This window comes from Paroedura picta, chromosome 4, assembly GCF_049243985.1.
Source record: "Paroedura picta isolate Pp20150507F chromosome 4, Ppicta_v3.0, whole genome shotgun sequence".
Taxonomy (NCBI): Eukaryota; Metazoa; Chordata; class Lepidosauria; order Squamata; family Gekkonidae; genus Paroedura; species Paroedura picta.
The window spans coordinates 92,603,658-92,627,180 of NC_135372.1; the positions used below are offsets into that span (position 1 = coordinate 92,603,658).

General features: G+C 41.5%; 1 protein-coding gene and 1 long non-coding RNA gene across 5 annotated transcripts in view; one reads left to right on the forward strand and one right to left on the reverse strand.

Moving 5' to 3' along the window:
• Positions 1–22,835, forward strand: part of LOC143835863 (uncharacterized) — a 50,610-nt gene extending 27,775 nt beyond the window's left edge. The window contains exons 2-4 of the long non-coding RNA XR_013230367.1: positions 5,077–5,169; positions 7,515–7,695; positions 20,556–22,835. This is a non-coding gene — a long non-coding RNA (uncharacterized LOC143835863). The remainder of the gene's footprint in view (positions 1–5,076; positions 5,170–7,514; positions 7,696–20,555) is intronic.
• LOC143835862 (copine-5-like) overlaps positions 1–23,523 on the reverse strand; it is a 169,681-nt gene that overhangs the window by 49,915 nt on the left and 96,243 nt on the right. For 3 of the 4 annotated variants that reach the window (XR_013230366.1, XM_077334233.1, XM_077334234.1), the window contains exons 10-12: positions 16,735–16,839; positions 2,097–2,138; positions 1,348–1,423 (exon numbers count right to left, since the gene is read on the reverse strand). Coding sequence is in view for 3 of the 4 variants with exons in the window: in XM_077334233.1 (XP_077190348.1) it covers positions 1,348–1,423; positions 2,097–2,138; positions 16,735–16,839 (223 nt within the window). In the remaining variant the exon portion in view is untranslated. Of the gene's footprint in view, positions 1–1,347; positions 1,424–2,096; positions 2,139–16,734; positions 16,840–20,117; positions 20,220–23,523 lie in introns of those variants that run through there. The other variant, XM_077334235.1, reaches the window with a different exon arrangement.

The window sequence follows — 23,523 nt, forward strand, 5'->3', positions numbered from 1 at the left end:
TGGTTGAGGCTGGGGCTGCTGGGGTACATCGACTGCTCTACCCCGGGCTTCTTCTTGAACATCGTTGACCTCCTTCTCTTCCACCCCCCCTTTTTTAGGAAGGGGGGTAGGAAGGGGATCTTATTATTGTGCCGCCATGTTGTGGCATTTTAAAGTCTTTTAATGGGAGTTTTAATGGGGTTTTAGACACTGTAACCCGCCACGAGCCATCTGGGAGTGGTGGGAAATAAATCGAAATAATAATAATAGTAATAGTAATAGTAATAGTAATAGTAATAGTAATAGTAATAGTAATAGTAATAGTAATAGTAATAGTAATAGTAATAGTAATAGTAATAGTAATAGTAATAGTAATAGTAATAGTAATACCTATGTAAATTACTTTTGGTAATGCCCACAGGCAGCCATTACCCACGGAGCCCCTTATACTTTTGTGGCCTTAGGCAGCCAGAGGTACAAGCAGGCACCATCTTGGATTAAAACCAAAGAATCATGGTAGAAATGGAATAAAATCACATGACATCTAATCTTAACCATAAACTGGCTTTAATATTTGTGAAAAGCCAGCTTAGGTGAAGCGCTGTCCAGGACACTTCTGGGTATCTGGCCTGCCAGGCACGCTCAGATTGGGCCAGCCCCTGGAGTGCCTGCCTCCAGAAGTTGGCTGCAAGTGGCTCGCACAGACCCGCCGCCAGATGCTTCCTGGCTGCCGAGGAGAATGCTCACACAGCTCCATCCCTTCACCATGGCTCGACTCGGCTACCACCAACCATGCTGCCCTGACTGCCAGCGCGCCCGTCACCCCACCTGCCAGCGAGCCCGCTGCCTCCGACGGCATGCACTGCCCCAAACACCTTCAATGATGTCTCTTTTGCAGGAGAATATCCGTGCTGAATTGGGCCAAAGGGTGTTTGTTTTTGATTTTTTAGTCTAAAGCAGTGGTCCCCAACCTTTTTATCACTGGGGACCGGTCAACGCTTGACAATTTTACTGAGGCCCCTGTTCGCTTTCTCATTGGCACTCCTGATGTCCCACCATCTGCTGGGGGGCGCTGCCAGCAGCAGTTGTGCAGTGCCACGCCGAGGGGGAGCCCCAGCCATGGCGGCTACTGGAGAGCACCAAAGGTGAGCTGGTGGCAGAGTGGCAGGGCAGCCTCTGAGGCAGCAGCCGGGGAGGAGGACGAGAAGGAGCTGTGGCCCAATACCGACTGATCCACGGACCAGTACTGGTCTCCGAACCGGGGGTTGGGGACCGCTGGTCTAAAGGAGGGAAAATCCCAAAGTTATTCCCAAAGGCTCTCTCAGCAAACTATTATCTCCCATCTTGAGGTTGAGGGAAATCACTCACCTCATAGACATTGAACTGGCTTTGTCCTCGAGCCAGTTCTCGATAGCTGGTTGTAAACTCCCCAATGAAATCATGGCTGTTGGTGGAAAAGAAATTCTGTGAGAAATATAGTTCTTAATGTTTGCATCTGTTTCCTTCCTTCCTTCCTTCCTTCCTTCCTTCCTTCCTTCCTTCCTTCCTTCCTTCCTTCCTTCCTTCCTTCCTTCCTACCTACCTACCTACCTACCTACCTACCTACCTTCCTACCTACAAGGTGGTGTACATGGGATTCCCATGAAGTCTCCCACCAGAGGCAGACCATCTACCACAAGGCTGCTGCATCAGGTCATGTTTTGGTCTAGAATAGAGGCTCTTCTTTGTTTTCTACTGTAGATGGGCATATTTTCTAATTGAATAATATAAACACCCCCATCAAATAAATGGCAAAGTCACTCACTCTTCCAGGACTCCTTTCCCTTTCTTGATCTGTGAATCTTTTGCATTACTAGGAGGAGGTGCACAATAAAATCAGAGTCCAATAGCAATAGGAGAAGGTGTTTAGAGCAATACAGACAGCCTCATCTGCTGAGTGTCTGTTTACAAGTTGTGTTTCTACAGGAGCCTTTTACAGGCCTTCAGTGCCTTCAAAAGACATTAAAGCATACAACAGGCCTATGCATTCCTATTCAATTCCTTATGTTTAAGTCCCATGGTTTACAGGCAGAAATATTTCAAAGACTTAAAAAAAAAAGATTTTGAATGCCACTCACCTGCCATCCCGGTCCCAGTCATACACTTCCACTTTTATAGTTCTGAAAAATATGACAATAAAGGTGACTCTCATAACAAGTCGCTTTTTCTGTTGTTACAGTTTCACCTTCTTTCTTCCTGTGGAAACCACTGGCAAGAAAATGTCAAGCTGTACATAAGAGATAAAATTCAGTCTCAAAAGAAAATCCTGGGCAAATGAGAAGCCAAACTGGGATTTTATATATGTTTGTGTAGATTCCCCTAAATTTACAAAATGTGTTAGGGATTTTTTAATTAAACATCTAATTGTTCCTTATTGGTTTTTCCTGCTTAACTTCAGGGGGAGTATTTGTGCAGTCAGTTTTCTTTCTTTTGTTCTGGAACTCTGAAAAAAATGCTTTGAATACTTATTTATTTAGATTTTTATACCGTCATCTCCTAAGAGCCTCTTGTGGCGCAGAGTGGTAAGGCATCCGTCTGAAAGCTTTGCCCATGAGGTTGGGAGTTCGATCCCAACAGCCGGCTCAAGGTTGACTCAGCCTTCCATCCTTCCGAGGTCGGTAAAATGAGTACCCAGCTTGCTGGGGGGTAAACGGTCATGACTGGGGAAGGCACTGGTAAACCACCCTGTATTGAGTCTGCCATGAAAACGCTAGAGGGCGTCACCCCAAGGGTCAGACATGACTCGGTGCTTGCACAGGGGATACCTTTACCTTTACCTTTTACCGTCATCTCCTACGGCTCAAGACAAACTATATCTTAATTCTCTATATATCTTAACTCTCTCTCTCTCTCTCTCTCTCTCTCTCTCTCTCTCTCTCTCTCTCTCTCTCTCTCTATCTATCTATCTATCTGTCTTACCCTCAGGAAGCCTTATACAGTTTGAACCATCATTAATCAGAAAGGCCACAGTGACAATGTCCGTGAATTCTGGCTCCGTGTCTGTTAACCTGGGCAGCTAAGGGCAATTGTAGCTGACAATGCTGCCAGATGAACTTAGTGTTCCTAGGAAGATTATGGAAGTTGCTGTGACCATGTTCCTCTCTCTTACCTCCTAATTGTGGCAGGCTGTTGTCAAGAGATGCTCCTGGCTAGCTCGCTTTTTAAACTCCTGTTAGAGGAGTGACAGTGATTAATTTGCCTGTGGCTCCCTGTGTGTTGATGGGTGACAGTTGAATTCTCAGGGGCACTCCAGTGAGCAGAAAAGTCAGTCCCTGCTTTGAGTTCCAGTTGGAGCTCATTTGCAGAGACTGTGCCACGTCCCCCATGACCTTTGGACTTGCTTTCTATATTTTTTTTCATTGCCTCTGCAATCCAGCCAAGTTATTGCTCTGGCCTGTGAGTTGCAGGGAATGAATAGGTTATAAAATATGCAGCAAAGCTGGCTCAAGAAGCCTGACACCCAATTTTTTTAAATATAAAGGTTACAGTCAGAGTTACTATTCCCAAAAGTCATAGGAAGGAAAGGCAGCCCAACAAAGATACAGCTCCAGAACAATGAAAAACACTCATTAAGGTGAAAGAACTACTTGCAGCTACAAATTTAATAAAGAAAATCAGCAAACTGATAGATGCATCTGCTATGAATTAGAAGCAGAGCTCACCCCAAAGGCAATCAGAAGACTAGTGCCATGTTACATTCATCGCCACACTGAGAAGCAGCAAGCAGACCAGATCACCCAACATGATCTGAGGGGGATGGCTGCACTCATATCAAGAAGCCAAGCAGCAAGTGCATTCCCAGGTGACAAAAGAGAATCTGTCAATCAACATGGCTTATGAATGGCTTGGCTCAGATTGGATGTTGGCATGGGAAGGTCTCTAATCCTTCAAGATAATTTAAACAGCTGTGCAGAGTTTAAGATTTTGTGCAGAACTAATGATTTCTCCCCACAAACAGTGGATGTGTTCCAAAGAATGTGCTCGAAGCCGATGACATTCTTCCTTCTGCCAAAAGAATCTGAGGAAAAAGCAAAAGAGTTTTTCTTCAAAGACAAAAATCTGTACTGAATTTTTAGGCTCACAGCAAGTCAGAGAGGGAAAACTAGGAAATGGAACTCCATTGGAGAGAGCCCTGATATTATTCCTCAGACAGAATCGGTTTTTCAGTGCCGTGGTGAGGCCAAGGTGGCTGCATGTGGGGGAGTGAGGAATCAAACCCAGCTCGCCAGATTAGAAGTCCGCACTCCTAACCACTACACCAAGCTGGCTACAATTAGTTCAGAATGTTGTGGTTAGGATCCTCACAAATACACCATGGAGATCCCACATTCAGCCGGTACTCCAACAACTCAACTGGCTCCCGATTGAATTTCAGATTAGGTTAATTACCTTCAAGGCCATACAGTCTGGGCCCAGTGACCATCTCTCTGCCTATACCCCCAAAAGAGCACTACGCTCTGCCACTGCCAACTGGCTAGTCATCCCTGGCCCCAAAGAAGTATGTCAAACCTTAACAGGGACCAGAACCTTCTCTGTACTGTCCCCCACCTGGTCAAATGAGCTCCCTGAAGAGATCAGGGCCCTGGTCAAACTCTCAGAATTCCACAGGGCCTGCAAAAGGGAGCTCCTCCACCAGGCATACTGAGGTTAATCTGACCTAAAAACATCTGACCTAAAAACATCTGGCGGTCCCCCTCCAGCCATACCCTCCATAATCTGAAGGATTCTGTCCTCCCTAAGGGCTTTTCTATTGAAATGTTCAATGAATGAATTATAGTAAGCTGTTAAACTTATATTTATTTATTGTTAGAACTGTTACTGTTATGTTATGTTGTGACTGTTATTTAATATAATGTGCTATGTTTCCTAAAGCATCCCATGTAAACTGTCCTGGACCATGTGCAAAGAGTGGTATAAAACTCTAATAAAATAAAATAAATAAAAAGGTGATGTTAAAGGAGAGGACGCATTGCACCAGTGGCAGTGGCAAGAGCAGTGACCTGCTCGTGACAGATAACGCATGTCACCCCACAAGTAACTCAGACTTTTTTTTTTCAGATTCCAACTGCAATTCCGAGCATGGACTCAATAATCCTTAGAATTGAAAATTCATGGAGGCTTCATAGTGTATGTGACTGAAGATTAAGGCTAGTAAGCACATTTTGGCAATATTCAGCAATAGATTGCTTTTCTTGGAGAGATGCAAATACTTTTAATACTTGCCGTCACTGCTTCAGGCATTTGCTGAACCAGGGAAATGCAGATTTCGCAATTATGCTTTTATTCAGCACTGCTTACATACAGCTCTTTTGCAGTTCCACAGCTTCTAAAGAGAAGCCGGCCTTTTCCCAGAATCTACACAAAATATCAAGGGATAAACCTGGCTGGGACAGTGCTGATAACCCCTTGTATGTGGATGGGACATACACACATTGCTTTGACTTGCTAGGTAGGATGGGAGGGAGTGCTTGGACAGATAATCAGTATTTATATCATCTGGAAGGGCAGCCAGACAATTTCAAGCAATTTTCACAGGGAGAAACAGAAAAGTACCACTAACTACATGCTATTTTGGAACATGCAGGTTTGAACACATCTCACACATGAGCTCCCTATGAAGAATGAAATTGGGGGAGGGTTGAAAGTTTATGTAGAAGTACCTAATTGGAGAGGATCAGTAGTAAATCCTAGGGGCCATTGACAGGAGTGACTGGAACACTATAGTGAACAGGGCAGAGAATCTGAAAGAATTCCAGACCGTGTCATAGGCACCTTCAGTTTCTCAACCAGCCCAAATACGCCATCATTTTATGGTCAGTGTTTGTAGGCATCAGGTTCCCCAGCTGCCATCTAAGCCACTGGACAAGGAAGAGGTTAATTTTTAAAGCACACTTTCAATCAGAAAACAGAATGAGTAGAAGATTGCGTTGTCTCAATCAGTGTCTAGCTTGGTCCCAGTGTCATATGTCTCCATGGCAACTAAAGCTAAAAATATACTGCCTAAAAATGGGGGGGAAGGCCCACGCAGCAGTCAAAACAAACTAATTAAAGATCCAGTGCAGAATCACAAGGATAATGCATAAAGTCATTTTAATCATTTGTTTGGACTTGTTCAGAAGCAGATGAAAGTTAGAAGATGATGGGAAATAATGTGTTTCAGAGAGAATGCCGAAATTTTCACCCACTAGTATGGGTGGAAAAGGGGCTTGGTTGGAAAAGGGGTTCTTTGAGCCATGTTTTCATGTGAGTATGCTCAGGAGAAGAACTACTTTTGGAGAGGCTTCTCTATCTGATATTGGCTCAGACTTAAGATGCATAATATATACAAGATTCTCACAGATATACAGGAGGTAGAATACTGGAATCAAGCACCCATCTTTCCATGGTTCCTCTATATATTGGTGAAACAGCCTGGGGGGTGGGACATGTCCGGCTGTCTGAGTTGGAATAGGGCTAATGAGATTGGCCCTGCCCCTACAGCTCCCTCCCTCCCTCCCTCCCTCCCTCCCTGGACGCTAGCCACATTCCTCTCAGAGGAATGCGCCAGGAACAGAGACACACACACAGACACAATGCGCCAGGGACAGAGAGAGACACACACAGTAAATTACTTCACTGGCAGGAGACTTGAACACGAGCCCACATTCCCTCTTATCGCTCCTGCTGCTAGGCAGAGAGAGAGATGCCTCAAGTTGCTGACCAGCCCTGCTTCCCTCCTAAGGAGCCCTAATTACCTGCTTTGGCTCCTGCTGCCACAGACAGAGAGACACAGAGAGAGCCGCCCCTACTGCCATGGAGGGAGAGAGAGACAGACAGAGAACTGCCCCAAACTGTACACTAACCCTGCTTCTCTCCTAAGAATGAACCCTAATTACCTACTGCGAGGCACACCGAGAGATAGGCAGCGACGGGGAGAGAGAGACACAGAGAGAGATCTGCACCTCCTGATGTCCCCTGGCTCCCAGCGTCCATTGCATTTCTGGTTGCAATGGGCTTTCTTGGTAGTTTACTTCAGAATTCAGAATCATACTGCAGAATATAATTGCACCCCCTCAAAGATGTGTTGCTTTAGCAAATTGTCAAAGGAGAGTCCACTTATGCTTGTTCTCATCTCTGTGACATTACAGATCAAATTTTAAAAGGATAGAAAATAGCCAAAAGTGTGATGCAAAATCGTTAACACTACTCACTAAACAGTCATTAGGGAAAGTTTTGCAGCAGCCTAGTCAACCACACAAACCACTTCTTGTATATTATACTGCTCCATAAGCACATTATTTCATTAATAATTTTATTAAAGTACTGTGTGTTGCTGAGCAACTCACAGTACATCTAGTGGAAGCAGAAGTGGTAAAGTACATTTTCCTTTCCATCTATACATCTCTGAATCAGCTCCTTGGGTCTCCCTCATGGATTGGCTAGCTTGTGTAATAACCTGTGGTGCAGTTTGGTAGCTTTAGACTCTACAGCTAATGGCCTTATGCCTCCTCTTTTAGATGGTGATGTAAATTACTTCACTGGCAGGAGACTGGACCATAAATATATGGACCAGAATATGTGGACTGGACTAGAAGATGGACTGAAGGAATTGCCTCAGGCAGTGATTGTGCGGAGCAACTCAGAAGCAGCAAATATGGATCGGATTCAACGGGCTCTCATAAGATGCTAAATATGGCAGTAAGTATAAGAAGAGATTCATTACAGTGCTGGGATATGCATTGTGTATGGGGCTCATGGAAAAGGTCTTGGGGGGGGGGACTATATCATCTCATGACATTCTGCCATGGCTGAAGATTCCCTGTTTTATGTCTTGTTGTTAAGGCAGTCCAGTCTTGCAATCTGAGAGATTGCTTAGCGTTTGGCCATGACTGCAAATTGAATGAGTGTGAGTTCGGTCATTAAAGCAGAATGTAAACTACATCAGGAAAAACAACAGCTAGCAGGCTTTGTGACTGGAGGGATATGTCTGTGTGATCCCCATTCCTTTTCACCCATTCAGGTTTCTCATAGGATGCATCCACACATTTGGATATTGCAGTATGCCACAGCAATCTTTTGCAACTGGGTTTCCCTGTGCGGACAAGTAAGCCCAAATACAAATGATAGCTATAATACAATTACATGTGGATACAATCCAATGATATGTAGATACATCCCTGAATCATTAATGCAGTTCTAGTTTCTTGTGGTTGTCAGGATAATCTTTAATGTAAACTTACAGAAGTACAAAAGCAAACCAAGTTTTTAAAATTTTGTTTGGTTTTATTTATTTAGAAAATGTGTATGCTGCTTGCTTAGCATATAACAAGACTTGACAAGACAAGAAACCCCACAAATCAATAAAAAAACAAATTAAACCAATAAAAACAAATCCATAAAACAAGCTGAGTCAATAAAATAAATCATTACCAAGTCAATAAAACAAGAAAAAAAAGCAAGCCAGAGCATAAAGGCACATATTTTAAAAAATCTAAAATTATACTTTTAAAACAGGCTAAGAGCAGATGGAATACTTCAAATAAAATCCTGGGTAAGAGAAAGCTGCTGGGCAGGTGTCTAAATAAAAGGAATGTGGGTGCCAGGAAAGTTTCAAGGGGGAAAGCATTTCACAGGGAGGTGCCACCACTGAAAAGGCTGTCTCTAATCACTTCATGGCAACATAGGCAAGGACGCACACAGCAAAGAGTGAGAAGATCTTCACTGGCAGGCTGAAGAATGTGGGAAGAGGCAGTCCAAATACATTAGACAAGAATACCCTTTGAAAAGGGCAGAGGATTCAAAGGAATCAGCTAAATCCCTTAGAAGAACAATAACAACATGACTTTATTTAAATCTAGAATTTTGTCTGAACTTAGCTGCTACTTTGACATGGCCCATGTAATTATATTTTACGTTAAACCAAGAAACCAGCCACCCATGGTGCTGTAAAGAATAGTTTATCAGCTGGAAGAGAACCACCTGTTGCTTCTGAAGCACAGAAAGGATAAGATGAAGAAGAAAATGCTTCAGTTTTTACTTGGAATCTCAATTCTAGAATAACTCTTACCCTGGGACCCATTTTGTGTCTCTTTTCTCTAATTAGTTCAGCCAAAGGAGTTCCATCATGAATACAGATTCATAGAATCATAGAGTTGGAAGGGGCCGTACAAGCCATCTAGTCCAACCCCTCACTCCATGCAGGATCAGCCTAATGCATCTATAATAAGATGTCCAGCTGCTGTCAATTTGTTTATGTGCTATGTCTATGTGCCGTATATCAACTTTTATATCCCAGATTTAAATATGTATCCTCAGGGAACATTCCAGCATTCCACATAACTGGTTGATCTATTTGTAAATATTGTCTTCTCTGAGGTGCTGGAGATCTACTTCTTTGCATTTCTACTATTGGCACCTTTTGGAGCACCCAAACTACATCAGACCCATGATACTAGTGTTTGTGTGATGACAACCCTTTTCCCTATGGCTTTTCCCCTAACATAAGTTTTCCTCCTCCTGATGCTATTTGCCCTGATACAGAAACATAAATGTTTTCCCTGAGGGCAAATAGCATTTTTGGTGATTGAATTCAGTTTATGCGGTGAAATGGTACAGGTGGCAGGATTAATTTTTCCATCCCTCCTGCTCCAGTTCAGGTTCTACCACAGTTGCTCGTAATAGAATTTTTTTAAAAATGAAACATCTGATGGCAAATCTCCAATTTCTTGTTTTGCTTAGCTTCAACACAGATTAGGGAGAGACACTTCATAGGAACAGCTTCTTTCAGCTAAGCTCTGACCCCATGAATGGAGCCATTGACCTATATTAGCCAGCCATGACAACTTTTGAATTGCTCCTCGAAACATAAACAAGAGCATAGAGGGATTTGTATCTGAGAGACAATGATAATAATCAAAGCTGATGGTAGGGCCTTAGTGGCAATAAAAAGAGCTTTATGTGAGCTACACAGCAAAGATATGAAACAGCATCAGAAGAATCTTCACAAAGTATCCTGCAAAATTTATGGCACCCCTATCCTATCACTGTCATTTGTCCTCAGAACCTTAAGGGTAGGATTTCCACACATTTGTGTGAGGCATGCAGTCTTTTTGACTTCTTGAATCAGCTTGTCAGCAAATCACTGGAACCACATGGATAGTAAAGCTTGCCTGAGCTCTAGGATCCTTGCATAATGCATGCCTACAGTGACTGAACTTAAGCTGAGGAGTACCATAGAAGGTATGTTCTGCTCCCCCCCCCCTTTTTGTGGAATTCTAAGAGGACATGAGGTCTTTCTTTCGTTCTTTAGTTCTTTCTTCCTTAGTGCTTGTTAAAACTATGCATTCCCTTCTGGGTTTTTAAAGAAGATTTGTTAAGTTTATATTGCAGTAAATTATTTGTTTTAACTTATATTGAACTGTTTAAAACAGGCTTTCTCAACCAGGCATTCATGAAACCCTGGGATTTTGTGGTGGCCCCAGAAGGGTTTCACTGATTGGGTGAGAGTTAATTAATGTGTGTGTGTGTGTGTGTGTATATATATATGTATATATATATATATATATATATGTATGTATATGTATATGTGTGTGTGTGTGTGTGTGTGTATATATATATATATATATATATATATATATATATATATATATATATAAACACACACACACACACACACATACATATGTTGGCATGTCAACCTACCCTTCCCCCCCTAATGGCCAATTTTGGGCCTGGAGGGGTAAGGAAGGAGAAAGGCCAGGGCAGACCAACACTCATCATACGTGATAGTGACTGTAGTCCAGAAAGGTAAGAACTATCATTTTAATTTAACCGGGGAAGGTTTTTTGTTTGTTTGTTTTTTTGTTGATGGAATGGTACAGGCCTGGCTCAGTCCTGTTTCCAGTTTTTGGGGTGTGTATGGAGGCAATGGAGTGGCAAAGGCTTGCCCAGGTCCTGTTTCTGCAAGCTCCCACCACAGGCTCCCTTTGGTGAAGAAAAGCAAACTGGTAGTCAGCCTTGAGTATAGGTATGGTTCTGTTCACAAAGCAACTTAAAATATTTCTGCACTGTCACTTCCTGTGCTGGGAGAATGGTCTGGTGATATCACATCCAGTGGGAATGTCTGGGTGATGCCATTTCTGGGGACATGGGACTTTCAGGGGTGTGGCAGGAAGATGTGGCCTGCAGATATTACTCCCAGGGTTTCTCCAAGAAGAATGTTTCAGGGCTTTCTCAATGATAAAAAGGGTGGAAGGGTGATCTAAAATTATATTTTAAAAATGAACAAATTTAACAACTTCAGGTCCCACAAAATCTGTAGTTATCTGTAGCTGTTAATATTATCAGTAATCAACAAACAAATGAAAGCCCTAGAAAAAACTCAAACCACGTAAGGATGCAAGGACCATATAAGGACTATTTGGATTAACAGACTCTTCTTTCAGTTACTGAGGCTGAAATTGGCTTTCCCACATTTGGATGCAATACCTTCTAGCAAGACAGTTTTGTGAGATTATTACTGACCAACACTATCTTCTCTGATCATGGAATTACATGCTAACATCCATTAGACTCATCCTAAGACCCCTGATGGCAGCAGAACTACGTTATAACTTTCTCTAGGAAAACAAATTGTATTAGTAGAAGATGAGTATTTCACTGTAGTTGTACAGCTAATTGAAATGAGTGAAAGAATAAAATGATACATGTTCGTAAAAGTGTTAAGCAAATTATCTTACTGAAAAAAAACCCTGGAAGCTTCTTAATTCTAACTGGTCCTTTCCCCCATGCTGCTCCCTAAGTCTGGAACTGCCCCCCTTCCTCTAAAATTCTTCATCAAAATTTACATTTTCCCTGAAGGCTTGGGTAAATTCCCATATTTCCCACTTCCTGCCTATTCTTGCCTACATCCCCCCCCCCCCCCCCGCTTTCCTTGCTATCCTTCCTGAGCTGAATTACAGACTGAAAACTACACACATTGATGGTACAGATAATATCAACTGTAGCCAGAATTTGTTAGCAAGTATTACAGAACTCTGTATTACAGATTTGTATTACAGATCTGATAGACAGAGTGCCTGAAGAACTATGGATGGGGTTCGCAACGTTGTACAAGAGGTAGCAACTAAAACCATCCCAAAGAAAAAGAAATGCAAGAAATCAAAATGGCTGTCTGAGGAAGCTTTACAAATAGCTAAGGAGAGAAGGGAAGTGCAAGTTGGCAAGGGAGAAAGAGAAAGATACACCCAATTGAATGCAGAATTCCAGAGAAAATCTAGAAGAGATAAGAATGCCTTCTTAAATGAACAGTGCAAACAAATAGAAGAAAACAATAGAATGGGGAGGACCGGAGATATTTTCAAGAAAATTGGAGATATGAAGAGAACGTTTCATGCAAAGATGGGTATGATAAGGGACCAAAATGGTAGGGACCTCACAGAAGCAGAAGAGATTTAAAAAAGGTGGCAAAATTATACAGAAGAACTATACAAGAGCAAGCTTAACATCCCTGATAACCACAATAGGGTAGTTACTGCCCTGGAGCCAGACATCCTAGAATGTGAAGTCAAATGGGCCTTAGGAAGTTTGAGCAACAATAAAGCTAGTGGTGGTGACAACATTCCAGTTGAACTATTCAAAATCTTAAAAGACGATGCAGTAAAAGTGCTACACTCAATATGCCAGCAAATTTGGAAAACTCAACAATGGCCACAGGATTGGAAAAGGTCAGTTTACATTCCAATCCCAAAGAAGGGCAATGCCAAAGAATGTTCAAACTACCACACCATTGCACTCATTTCTCATGCTAGCAAAGTTATGCTCAAAATTTTACAAACTAGGATCCAGCAATATGTGGACCGAGAACCTCCAGAAGTACAGGCAGGATTTCGAAGAGGCAGAGGAACTAGAGATCAAATTGCCAACATACGCTGGATCATGAAAGAAAGCTAGGGAGTTCCAGAAGAACATCTACTTCTCCTTCATTGACTATGCTAAAGCCTTTGATTGTGTGGAGCACAACAAATTGTGGCAAGTTCTTAAAGATATGGGAATACCAGAGCATCTTATATGTCTCTTGAGAAACTTATATGCAGGTCAAGAAGCAACAGTTAGAACTGAACATGGAATCACTGACTGGTTCAAAATTGAGACAGGAGTTCGGCAAGGCTGTATACTGTCGCCTTGCCTATTTAACTTGTATGCGGAGCACATCATGAGAAAGGCAGGATTAGAGGAGTCACAAATTGGGATCAGGACTGCAGGGAGAAATATCAACAACCTCAGATATGCAGATGATAATACTCTAATGGCAGAAAGTGAAGAGGAACTAAAGAGCCTGTTGATGCGGATGAAGGAGGAGAGTGCAAAAGTTGGCTTGAAACTCAACATCAAGAAAACGAAGATCATGGCATCCGGCCCTCTCAATTCCTGGCAAATAGATGGGGAAGAAATGGAGATAGTGACAGATTTTATTTTCCTGGGCTCCAAGATCACTGCAGATGGGGACTGCAGCAAAGAAATTAAAAGACGCTTGCCCCTGGGGAGGAAAGCTATGGCAAATCTAGATAGCATCCTAAAAAGCAGAGACATCACCCTGCCAAAAAAAGTGGATCTAGTCAAGGCTATGGTCTTCCCAGTTGCAATGTATGGCTGTGAAAGTTGGACCATAAGGAAGGCTGAGCGTCAAAGAATTGAGGCTTTTGAACTCTGGTGCTGGAAAACTCTTGCGAATCCCTTGGACTGCAAGGCGAACAAACCAGTCAGTCCTAGAGGAGATCAGCCCTGACTGCTCCTTAGAAGGCCAGATCCTGAAGATGAAACTCAAATACTTTGGCCACCTCATGAGAAGGAAGGACTCCCTGGAGAAGAGCCTAATGCTGGGAGCGATCAAGGGCAAAAGAAGAAGGGGACGACAGAGAATGAGGTGGCTGGATGGAGTCACTGAAGCAGTAGGTGCAAACTTAAATGGACTCTGGGGAATGGTAGAGGACAGGAAGGCCTGGAGGTTCATTGTCCATGGGGTCATGATGGGTCAGACACAACTTCGCACCTAACAACAACAACATTACAGAACTCAGCACTTTGTGTCCATAACTTTAATACCATAAAAATGGAGACACAACTTTGTACTGTGAGTATACACATTGTATTATCCTTTGGATACGGCTGGTTGTAATCAAATATTCAGCAATTAAAAACTAAAAGTAAAATCTGAAATAAAATAAAATTAGCAATTTCCTGGTCATCAAATGCAAATGGAACACGTAATAATCATCCCATAAAAGAGGAATCCTTGGGAAAAAAACTAATTAATTTTTAAAAGTGAGAACTTTATGAAACCAATAAGGACCAAAAAGCAAATAAAAATGTAATTATATGAATATAAGTAGATCATTAGATATGTGGCTAGCACCCAAAACTCTGAGTGCACATCAGGTCTTAATCCAGTATTTACTTTATTCAAGAATAATATGTGTCAGAAGAGAACACCCTGAAGTGTAACGTTTGTCATTGCATTGGACTATAGTAGTCACTCAACAAGCAGGTGTTCCATGGGAGGGATCTTATTTCCCCTCCCCTATTACTTCCTCTTTTCATTTAATTGGTCCCCACAGTTTCTCTTTTTTTCCTTCCTACCTACCAGGTAACCTACCTTTATTTGCCTCCCTATCTCCAGCTTTTCCTCTGTACCTTCTATCTGAGAAAACTATGGTCAAGTTTCTCACTGTAAAACCTGCAAGAACTTTGGGGGCATCTCATTTTCTCCTGTATCTCCTTCCCCACATAATTTGTTCTTTTTTCCCTTTCTGACAACCTTCCTTAGCATTTGTTTGCTCGTTGCTCTCCTCTCCCTTGCACTACATGGCTTTAAAGCTCTACTGGTGCTTTAAAATGCCTGTTTGCTACAGGGACGCTGGATGCTGAATGCCAAAAATACCGCATCAGCAAAAGGTAAGCCTTTCACTATATTTTCCAGGTGCAGAATGGCCCCAAGTTTTGCTACAGTACAGCTGCTAAAGCTAAATTGTTGCCTAACCTGAAAATAGCTTAAAATCAATGTAATTAGAAACAACTTTTCATTTAGACTAAATTAGGCTCAATTTTTGGTTTAGATTCATTACTTCACTCAAGCAATGTTTAAATGCATTCATTTCAATTCCACATCCCTGAAGGTGCCTCTCTGGTCAAGCTGTGCAGTAGAGGAAATCCATCCAATGGTTAGTTAGACAATGTCACTTTAGACTTAACAAAAAATGTCCAATGGGAGTCAACACTCAGACACATTCCTTTACTAGTTCAGAATATAGAAGAATATTGACTAATTTATAGAAGAATATCATTTGACACATTTGCTTTAAAATCTCCTCTGATGAATAGTCTGAGAAAGGCAGTTGTAGGCTAAGAACAGAAGAGGGTGAAACATGAAATAAAATGGAATTGGCTGTCAACCCATTTCTGGAGATTGACTAAGCATGATATAAACAGGCAAGAGATTATTTTTTTAAAAAATTAAAAACAGGACATGGTCTTAGTTGTAACAGGGTTTCCTTTTTTGTACTGTTTACAAGGACAATCTTATCAGGAATCATTAGGCTATGTGAGAATGCAACCCAGCAATGAGCTTCTAATCAGTGACAAAAGTTACAGAGTATACTGGTAACCGCTTCAATTCAAGAACAGCTGGTGTGCAAAAGTGGAAACACACACTTCTCTGCATACCAGGAACTCTTATTAGCCTGATTAACACTACTGTCAATTCCCCCACCACCAAGACTATCACCCTTGAATTGCGACTGACCTTTTCTGCTGAGTTAGGCATAGCAGAAGCATTTATAAATGCAGCAAATTATCCATCTCCAGGGCTTCTCCAATCAGGCTTTTCCCAGGCCTTGTGGGTAATTTCCACCCATCAATCACCCCTTAAGCACATTTTTCTCCCATCTGGGAGGAGAAGGGAAACGTCTCTAGGAAGCTCCCCCTCCCTCTTTTGCCTCTTCAGTAATGCTAACACAAAACTAGAACCTAATTTAGAACAAGTCTGACTCCAGGATTTCAAATGGAGACAGATTCTTTGAAATTTCCAGCTGGGTTAAGGGGAAAAGATTATTTTGGATCGCAGTATTTCAGGATGGGACACAGATTCAAGTAGGTTGGTCTGAAGCAGCAGAACAAATTTAGAGTCCAGTGGCACCTTTAAGATCAACAAAGCTTTATTCAAGGTATGAGCTTTCGTGTGCCCACACACTTCCTCAGACACAATGTCTCTGAGGATGTGTGCATGAACACGAAAGCTCATACCTTGAATGAAACTTTTTTGGTCTTAAAGGTGCCACTGGGCTCTAAGGCTCTCAAGATTAGAGCCCCTTGTGGCGCAGGGTGGTAAGGCAGCAGAAATGCTGTCTGAAGCTGTCTGCCCATGAGGCTGGGAGTTCAATCCCAGCAGCCGGCTCAGCCGGTTGAGTCAGCCTTCCATCCTTCCGAGGTCGGTAAAATGAGTACCCAGCTTGCTGGGGGGTAAACGGTAATGACTGGGGAAGGCACTGGCAAACCACCCCGTATCGAGTCTTCCAAGAAAACGCTAGAGGGCGTCACCCCAAGGGTCAGACATGATCCAGTGCTTGCACAGGGGACACCTTTACCTTTAACATTGATTACTTCTAACAGCCCCCCCCCCATCCCTCCCTCTCAAGAAATAAACACCCACAGTTGTTGAATCAAGTTCTATGATGCTTGTACCTGTCATAGTCTCCATTGCAGAGGGCCCGGACGGGGATGGAGAAAGACTGCCAGACAGGGTTCAGAGTGTTCTTCACCACTTCTGTTTTGTGGCATATAGTAAACCTGGCAGGATACAAAAAGGCCAATTATGTTATGAATTAACCTCAGATACTGCCCAAGACGAGATACTGGAGAACACAGAACAACAACCTCATTAAAGTTCCCATCTTTGACAGATTCTGCCGACAACCCTGGACAAGGGAATGCTCACACGAGGTTGGATCAAGACGAACATGGATTACTTTAATAGTCATACAGGCTGCCACTGTTTGTCTCCAAGGCCATAAAGCAGTAATAAACCAGTCTTTTACCTACTGTTAGCAAAACACAGAACAAACACAAGAGTGCTCAATTTTCTTAGTGTGAGCATGATTCTGTACCAATACCACAAGATCTGTTGGAATATGCAAGATCTGTGTGTGCATGATTGAGAAGATGTGTATTTAGCACAGTTAAATTAGCAATTTAGCATAGTTAAGCATTGGGGGAGATGTGTTTTTAGTATAGTTAGAGTAGGAACTTACAGATCTTTTTCAAATAGTCTCCTCTAGTGTTCTGATTGGCTCTTTGGAGATTTCCAGCACCTTTGAGCACATTTTATCCATGCTTGCCTCCAGAACAGGACAGAAGAAAGTTAGGTCTCTCTCTCATTCTATAATAGTTGTTTCTCAGTGGAATAAAATCATTTCATTCTTTTAAGTATCTTGGTGCCTTGCTGTCTTCATATTTAAACTCTGCCAACAATGTTAAGAACTGGACGACTGTTAATTATGGTTTAAATATTTTCATGCTTAGTATAATGTTGAAATTTTAATATGATTAATTTTAGTATAAATTATATTTTTGTATTGTTTATTTAATCATGATGTACACCACCTTGAGCCTTCTGGGGGGACAATATATAACTTTAATAAATATTACTGATGATGATAATAATAATATCTTTGTTGAGAGGGAGTGATGTGTGGAGGTGTCAGTGGATATCCTGTTTCTGAGCCTATGTATTGGAAGGACGGAATAGACAGTCTAGGGGAGACAACCATATTTGTGAACATTTCTTAAAAATGGGCACACCTCTGCAAGAAAGAAAAGAATAAATGTAAATTTATATGCTCTGCTTTTCTCTACCCTATGAATCTCAGAGCAAGCTTTCCTTTTTCTTCCTCAACAGTTATCTTTTGAAATAGGTGGGGATGAGAGAGTTGTGACAGAATCATGACTGGCCCAAATTCATCCAGCAGGCTTTTTATAGAGGATTCTATAATCTGTTTATAACCTCTCTTAACCATTAGCGTGCATACCCTTCCAAGAGCTGGGGGGAGGCATTTTGTGTAACCTATGACAGTACAGGCCTCTATTGGATACCTGCACAACTGCATTCCATAGAGCAAAAGGTGCATGTACCACTGACACACAGGGAGGAGGAATAAAGTTACATTTTCCCAAAAGACTGAAACAATGGCTGCCCAATGGAGAACAGCATGCCTGTGCATGTCAATGAGCTCAACTCTCAGGCCGCACAGGACTTTCCTGTTTAAACTGGATCAGAAGAAAACCTCCTTCATCTAGCTCAGTCCTTCTCAACCAGGGTTTCATGGAACCCTGGGGTTGCTTGACAGTCCTGGGTTTCCTGAATGGGTGGGAGTTAATTAATTTTTAATACATTTTTGCATTTTTTAAAGCATTTATTGGGTGATATTACCATATATGGTCATGTCAGCCCACCCACCCTGCTCAAAATGGCTAATGATGGGCCTGCAGGGGGTGGGAAAGAGAGGGGCTTCAGGTGGGTTGTTTCCCAACCTTACTCTACATGATTGAGCCAATTCTGGGGTTTCTCAAAGCCTGAAGAATATTTCAGGGGTTTCTCGATGCTAAAAAAGTAGAGAAAGGCCAAGGTAGCTCAAAGGAGGAACTGTGGGGCAGCACCAGGCTTGGCTTCCTTGTAGATGCTCCACCTTCAGCCAGTTGGGGTTTGTGTGTGGAGCTAATTTCCGCATTCTGTGCCCTTTAAGACCCTTAAATTTTTTTCCCATCTGAACTGTGGTGTATGGGAAATGGCAGGGTTGCTGGACAATGAGGGGCAGTGCCACGATCATAGCATAGCTTCTGAAACAACCTGATGGAGGCAAATGAGGATGGGCAAAGGTGAGCAGTGCAGGTACTGAGTAAGCAGACCCACCTGCTTGCTTTCATTTTCTTTAAGCAAAATGCTACTACATACAGGGGTACTCTCCAAGATGGTGGCTGACGGATGGGCAGTGATTCCAACTGCTCTTAGGATCTCTTGTTAAGTGGACCAAATATAGTCAGATAAGGAGCATTTTTTTGTTTCAATATCCTCCTCTAAGATGAGAAGTTTTTTCTTCACACTACATGGAGAAAATAAAGCAGGGATGCCTATCTCTAGCTTTAATCTCTGTTGGCATGATCCGGGCCTTACCAAGGAAATCGGTATGATATACCACCTCAGCCAGACTAGATTTTTTTTCTCTTTATCTGCTTTAAAAAAAGAAAAAGATAGAACTTGCTTTGCTGTCTTCTCTTCTGAAAAGCCTTCCTTTCATTAAATTGGAAATTAGCCAGCTATTCAAAATGACGTGACTGGACTCTGCTGGAATTTGTGATGGTTCCCCCCCCCCTTATTATCTCTATAAAAGAAAGAAGAAAGACAAACTCTCTGTTAAACTATTGGAACTCAACTATATTGAGCTAATTAAAGACCAAAGACAAAACTATTTATTTGACTGTGTCCAAAATAATATTTCTAGTACACCACAGATAACCCAGATGGAACTGGTCGATGTTTATTCTTTTGGCTAGAGAATGTTTACCATTTTCAGTAAAACTGTCTGGAATCTCAGCCAGTTATTAAGTACAAGCCTGAAACTATGAACTAAACCCAACAGCACATTTAATGACCTCATCTTCCCCACATAGACACCCCTTCCTCTATCAAGGTGGAGGATCCCACTGCCACACATCTTAATGCCCCCAGAATCCCATAAATCGCAGAGGAACCTGCTGCTGCTGCATCATTAAATGTGCCTGTCCCATCCCATGCTCCAAAGGCCCTGGAATCAGCAGCCACCACCAGCGCGGCACAGTTCATGGGCAGTTGGGGCTTCACTGCCACAGCCTGCCCTGACCCATCACTTTCCCCCCACTGGCATCCTTTTTGGCACCATGGTTGCTTGTTTCTCTCCCGCTATCTCGCTCTCCTGCCAAAATGGCCTGTGAGAGGCTTAGCTGTTTGTTAGTTTTTGTTAGTTTGTTAGCGTGTCTAGCATCCCTTTTCCCTCAAAAAGTAAAATAAAATAAAATTGCTGGGCTTCCCTGACATCGTGAGGCGGTTGGGACAGAAAAAAAAACGGCTCCTCCCACCGAGCGACGTATCTTTGGGCGCCCTGATGGGGAAAAGAGGCCGAGCAATGTCAGGCCATCCGTTTAACTGACACCTAGCTCAGCCACGCCCCCTGTTGCCATGCCAGCACACACCCTGCCCAGAATGCCAGGGCTGGGAGTTCTCACCCACCAACCAGGTCCCTGTCGGCATTCCTCCCCCACAGCGGCAATGGCCCCCTTTAGATGAGTCTTGGGGGCTTTTTAATGACTTAATACCTTTAACATTAACTGAATTTTCATTACTCGGTGCTCTATTACTCTTACTCTAAGATGAGTAAATTGGATATACTAATGGATAACATTAGTTTTCAAAGAATAATTAACTTATCTTTGCAAGACAATTAAGACAACAAAATCACAAACTTTGTGCTCAGTTTTCAGAAATTATCCATAATCCTCAAGATCCAAAACAGGATTAATTCAAGAAACATCAGAAAACCAAAGGGTTCTGATCTTAGAAGATAAATCGGTGCCACAAACATGTTATAACCTGAAAAGACTGACAGCTGCACAACAAATCCAAGCAGGGGCTCCATTCCAACTACTGAAGGAGAGATGAAAAACTATCACCCCCAAACTGAAACTGAGAACTAACACATCCTCCCATCAAGATTTCCAGGGTGGCAAATCAGGAAGAATTCTGGACAAAAACATGAATCTGCGAGAGAATCCTATCAGCTACAAGAGGACAAGAAAGCTTACATGGAAAGGCATTACATCTGCAAAACAAGGGAAAACCTCCACATAGAAATGAACAAAGTAGGGACTCACCTTTGGGAGTAGAAATTCTTTTGGATAAAGGATAAATATAATATTGTTAGTGTATAATTTATGTATAATTAGTGTATAATTTGGACAGATAACGATAGCATTTCCTTTTAATTTTGTTTTTGACGCAAGGTGAATATATTGTTAGGTAATTTTAGCAGAATATTGGCAATAAGGACATTATGGCATTGGTAATGAATATTACTATTATGGATTTGGATTCAAAATATTGAAATATTGATACATTTATATTATAATTTAATGGGAAAGAAAAGGGGGTATATTTAACATTGAGAAATATCTAGGAGTGAAAAATGTTAAAATGAAGCAGAAACTATATTTTGTGAAGGGACAAAATGGACAGTAGAAGGGCGTAGTTATTCTCTTTTAATATATAGTTTTCCCCTTTCTTCTTATCATCATTATGCTTTCTGTTCCTTCCAGGTTAATCTTAGTTTTATATTTAAGTGAGAATTTTTTTTTAAAGGGAATGGAATGTTTAACATTGGCCAGTATTTTGGGATACAACATTTTAGGGGCATTTTTAGCGCAGATTCATCCCTGGAGGAAGAATTACTTTTATCCTTTTCTTTGACAAAAGATGAGCAGGTTATTGTTAGCATCTACTTTGGACAAATGACAATGTAAAGATGATAATATTATTATTGATACAGATATAAAATATTAAGCTATCATAATGAAAAATATTCTGTATTATAATTTGGCCTAATAAGGACTTAATGTCATACCGCATAAAAACCTTACCATCCTTCTGACAATGTGTCAGGCCCTCACTGGGGGAGATTCCCCAATAGGGTGATGGTGGGCCTATCAGAGGTTCTTCACTGAACCATGCTCCACAGCCTCCTGGCTGCCAGGAGAGTGGGGAGGACCATCCGACTGGACTCTGCAGCAGCCATGCTGCATGCCCAAGCTTCCTGGCCATTGGGAGAACTCACGGAGGCTGTCCACCCATGCTTGCTGTCTGCCCTCCCTGCTCTGCAGGAGTGGGGGCGCAAGGGTGGAGGGTGGCAGGGTCCCTGCAGAGTGTGGCAGACTAGTCAGTGGGCTCGCCCACCCTCCTCTGCAAGACCCCTCCTGCCCTCCCACCCTTCTATGACCCATTTTAAAAATGGGCTTTGTTACTAGTATTATGTAACTTTGATTCATTGACTGTGATACCAAAAATAGACACTGGATGTCAGACTTGTATTACATAGATGTATTGTAGACATCTATTTTAAAAAGAGGGTTTTTAAAAATCTATTATGTTAAAATACAATCTTTTTGGTGGCATTACCTCACTTGTAAAGAGATCAGAAACATACCATAGGATTACAAAAAGTTTAGAGGAGAAAGTACCTTAAATATTTTGTCTTCTGGAAAACAAGATTAGTAACTAATTATGTTGTTTCTTTCTTCCTTTTAGTCTTTTAAACAAAATATATACTAAAAGATTAAGGGAATAGTTGTGTTTTTAAAAATTATATATTTTTCTTTTTTTCAGTAAATATATTGTAACATGTATTTCAATTTATATAATACTTTAACATTTAATAACAACATTACAGTGGATGGTATGGAATGTGAAGTTGATACAAACGTTAATCCAAGTTTATATTATTTTTATTTATTTTATTTATAATTTAATTTATATCCCACCACTCCTGTAGCTAGCTTGTGGCAGCTTTTTTTAAAAAAACATGTTTTTATTTTCTCTAAATCTGTTTTTCTGTTAAGATCTTAATAGAAACTAATTGTTATTAAGTGATAGGAATAACAGATATAAAGAACATATTAATCAATGTTATAATGCAAATTTTATTATATGCTGTATTGTTATTTCCTTTTCCCCTTTTCTTTCTTCTAAATAAAATAAAATATATACTACACACAGAGTGCTAAATTCTCCTTTGTTGCATACATAGGAGCAACTTTAAAAGCTCAGGCAAAGTAGATCAGCTTATCTGAGTTGCACAGAAGAAATTATTTTGAGAGAATCACTTAGGTTCAAACAGATCCACTAAGAAAACGCATCAGGCCAACTGTCAGTCATTGATTATTGAGGTTTGCTAAGGCTGCAAAAATAGGTAGGCTAAGATGGCTTAATTTCTCTCAGAGCAACACAGAACATTCATAAAGATGAGAGTGCTCACAAGCACTTTCCCTCCCTGCCTGAGTTTAATATTCTCTCCTCCACTCCTCCTTCCTCACACTTTACAATTCTTGACAGTATTACCCTTGAGTGATTTTTCTCCCACTCATATACAAAATGCTCACATTTTTAGATTGCCTGGCAAAGAATTTCGGGGATAGCATCCATACCATACCATGTATCGGATTCTCTGTAGCCTTATAACAGAACATGTATTACAAGAATATTAGTTCCTGACTCCCTCATTCATTAATCATATTTAAGTATGAGAGAGAGAGAGAGTAATCCTTAGATTGGCCACAATCTCTCAGGTCCAATCCCAAAGGATGCTCTTTTGTACCATTCAGTTGTACCTGTAGGGCATCCCAACTCAAGGCTGCTGTAACCTTATTTAGGAAAATGATTAAGAAGGAATCTGG